The sequence below is a fragment of the Austrofundulus limnaeus genome, unplaced genomic scaffold (assembly GCF_001266775.1).
Source record: "Austrofundulus limnaeus strain Quisiro unplaced genomic scaffold, Austrofundulus_limnaeus-1.0 Scaffold860, whole genome shotgun sequence".
NCBI lineage: Eukaryota > Metazoa > Chordata > Actinopteri > Cyprinodontiformes > Rivulidae > Austrofundulus > Austrofundulus limnaeus.
Window position 1 is genome coordinate 154,238 of NW_013953262.1, and position 3,759 is coordinate 157,996.

The 3,759-nt window shown below is 45.7% G+C and overlaps 1 protein-coding gene across 1 annotated transcript in view; it reads left to right on the forward strand.

Moving 5' to 3' along the window:
* LOC106532955 (fibrillin-1) overlaps positions 1 to 3,759 on the forward strand; it is a gene marked incomplete at its 3' end in the record, with an annotated part of 24,808 nt that overhangs the window by 12,720 nt on the left and 8,329 nt on the right. The window contains 3 exon segments of the mRNA XM_014029139.1: positions 145 to 243; positions 2,647 to 2,742; positions 2,831 to 2,926. Of these exon segments, the coding sequence (XP_013884593.1) occupies positions 145 to 243; positions 2,647 to 2,742; positions 2,831 to 2,926 (291 nt within the window).

Sequence of the window (3,759 nt, forward strand, 5' to 3'; positions counted from 1 at the left end):
AGGACAGGGGACAGAGGGCAGGGGACAGAGGGCAGGGGACAGAGGACAGGGGGCAGGGGACAAGGACAGGGGGCAGGGGACAGAGGGCAGAGGACAGAGAACGTCTTCATGTCTTCTAACTCAGTCTTGTCCTCCGTCCTGCAGCGATCTGTCGGAGTTCTTGTGGGGACGGGTTCTGCTCCAGACCCAACATGTGCACCTGCCCCAACGGACTGATCTCTCCATCCTGTGGATCCAAGTCAGGTGATTAAGCTCCGCCTCTCTGAGGTGCAGCGGGCTCAGGGGTCAGAGGTCAGCTGCTCCTGGTCCACACCTCAGTCTGGTTTAGTCTGCAGCCCTGTCTCAACATGGACCAGATGAAGAGTTCAGTCTGACAGAGCTGCAGCTAACGTTTGTTTTAATAATCGATTAATCTTTCGATTATTCTGACCATTAATCCAGTAATCAAATATAAAAAACTTGTCATGTTCTGCAGTAATTATTTAAGCTCATTTTATTAGAAATACACTTATTTAATATTGTGAAGGGGTAATATACACCCTGCTGCATTCAAAGTAAAATTATAATAAAAGTTGTATTAATTAATGCATTTTAAACTCCATTTGTTTGTATTTATATATGTGAGGTTTGAGGAGGCATTAATTAAAAACACTGAATCATTTTAACATCACTGAAAAATCTAAACGCTTAAATTTATTGTTATAGACTGGAAAACTGATTTTTTTTAGTTATAAATTTAATAAGTAAAATGTGTAATATAAACATTTGGGTGTTGCACATTGAGTTTTGTAGAGTTCACTTGTTAATTGTAACAAAAAATTCATATTTTTTTAAGACAGTTATGAGGTTGATGCAGAGTTCCCCTTTAAAGATTTAGTCTTGACTGCTCAGCTACAAACAATATGACCGTATAATGAAGGATAAAATCATAAAAAGCAGCAGCAGATAATATAAGAAATCCAACTATCTTCTATAAATTATTTTAAACTTGAAATATTTACTCCAAATATCTCATTTAAACAAAGATAAAATCATATGAACAAACATGTTTCAGCTCAAGCTGTCGATCTGTTGTTGTGTTTTTATTTTTATCTGACAAACTTACAGGAAGTCTTGTTTTTAATCACACAACTCACTCAGTGTTTAATAAAACCTGCCAGGTCACCATGATTAGTCAGCAGAAGTAACGTTAGTTTAAACACACCTCCTCCTGTACATTTCCTGTGTGGTCCACGCGGCCCTGACCCTCCTGGAGCTGAAGGATCCTCAGGTCTGAATGCTCTTCATGGACTTCACTTCTGAGTCCAGCACCATGGTTCCTCAGACCCTGGGAAATAAACTCTCCTCGTTTGGACTGAGCTCTTCTCTCTGCAACTGGGTCCTGGACCTCCTGACCAACAGGCCYCAGTCTGTGAGGATCCACAACATAACCCTCAGCAGTGGTTGTCCTCAGGGCTGTGTGCTGAGCCCCCTCCTGTTCCCGCTGCCCACACATGGCTGCTCAGCCGTCCATCCAGGCTGTCATATTGTGAAGTGTGCAGGTGACACAGCAGGGGTTGGAGACGAGTCCAGCTGCAGGCAGGAGGTGGAACACCTGAAGGGTCGGTGCAAAGAGAACAACCTCTGCATCGACGTTAAAAAGATGAAGGAGATGATTGTGGASTTCAGAAGGGGTCAGCAGGCCCACCTCCACCTCCACCTGCACATTGGAGGATCTGRGGTGGAAGTGGTGAACAGGTGAGTGCACCACCAACACTTCCACCCTGGTCAGGAAGAAACATCAGCAGCTCTGCTRCCTCAGGAGMCTGAGACGAGCTGGACTCTGGACTCTGTCCTACAGATGTGTGCCGGAGAGCGTTGTGTGCTCCAGCATCAACGTTTTCTACAATCTGCTGCTGCTCCAAACTTCCTTATCCCCAGTATTTATGTTTTTATTTTAACTCTATTCTACTTGTTCTGTCTTTTTTATCCGTTGTATCCATATTTAATTGATTTTGGATGTAACTGGACCGTGAGAATACAACTTTCGTTCCACCACATGAACCATGTGATGTGAATGACAATAAAGTCTCCTTGAATCCTTGAATTGTGGAACACAAATAAAAGTGCGCTGATTATAACCGTACATATTTTTTACGAAGCTTCGAGGCAGATAATTTGCCTCGAGGATTTTTGTGTAATTGAATTACTGGAATTATTCGAGGACTCGTTTCAGTTTGGGTCTGGAACAGTGGGAGCTGTCAGAACCATGCAGGCTGCTCATAAAAAGTTCTGTAACATGGAGCTGGATCCAGACCCTGCAGCACTCAGCACCACTGAGCCACCACTCTGCTGCTGACGTCCCAGCACATCCCAACACATGATATATGTTGCAATCATGTTTTTGGAAGCCGATCTGGTGGGTTTGTGTGTTTTGGACGACGTCCACAGTCAACATGTCCGTGTTTCTCTCATGGAGCTCTTCAGAGCGGTGAGCTCAGATGTTTCCACAGCCTCAATTAAATCTGAGATCAGCTGTTGAGAAATCCTTCTGAGGGGGAAGTGTTTGTGGGGTTCATGTTCTTAAAGACGTGTGTGTGTGTGTGTGTGTGTGTGTGTGTGTGTGTGTGTGTGTGTGTGTGTGTGTGTGTGTGTGTGCGCCCACAGTTCAGAACTGTAACATCCGCTGCATGAACGGGGGGTCGTGTGCAGAAGACCACTGCTTGTGTCAGAAAGGCTACGTGGGAAACCACTGCGGTCAACGTAAGGACAGCTTCCTGATGTCCACTTCCTGTCTGTCCTCAGGTGTGTCCGCTCTGTCTTCACCTGCTTGTTTTTCATTCCTCACCAGCTGTCTGTGAGAACGGCTGTCTGAACGGAGGACGCTGCGTGGCCCCCAACAGATGTGTGTGTACGTACGGCTTCACGGGGGCCCAGTGCGAGCGAGGTAAGCCCCTCCCTCCAGCTGCTGCGCTGCGCTGCGCTGCGCGGTCACACTGCTGGTAGAAACGTGCTGAAATGTTTTTGTGTTGGGAAACGTCTGCATGTGGAGAAGTTTCCACATCTGCTCTGAGACGAAGGTTCTGTTTAGCAGCAGAGACCTCCTCTGGTTCCTGTGTGTGTGTTTAGGTTTGTGCTTGTGTTCAGTGTGTGTGTGTGTGTGTGTGTGTGTGTGTGTGTGTGTGTGTGTGTGTGGCACCAGTGGCTCGTTAGGCTCACAGTCCGGACCTTTAATGCTAATATTTGGACTCTTAATTAGCCTCATCCTTTGAAGCAGACCAGGCTTCAGGGTTCTGTCAGACGTCAGGTTTATTCTGGACTTCTCTGCTGACCTCCACTCCTCATCCCACGTATTTATTTAGCATGTTAGCTTTAGCACATGTTAGCTTTAGCATGTGTTAGTTTTAGCATGTGTTAGTTTTAGCATGTAGGCCCTGATAACTGAGTGGCCAGTAATGGAAAATGAGAAGGAGATTATTTATTTGTGTTAACTCAGTCTAATGCCAGCTTTTCCATGCTAGTTGGTAGCCTCTCCGATGCTAATGCCAGCTTTTCCATGCTAGTCATTAGCCTCTCCGATTCTAATGCCAGCTTATCCATGCTAGTCGCTAGCTTCTCTGATGCTAACGTCAGCTTATCCATGCTAGTCATTAGCCTCTCTGATGCTAACGCCTGCTTATCCATGTTAGTTGCTAGCCTCTCTGATGCTAACTCCAGCTTATCCATGCTAGGAGCTTGCCTCTCCGATGCTAACGCCAGCTTATGCATGCTAGTCACTAG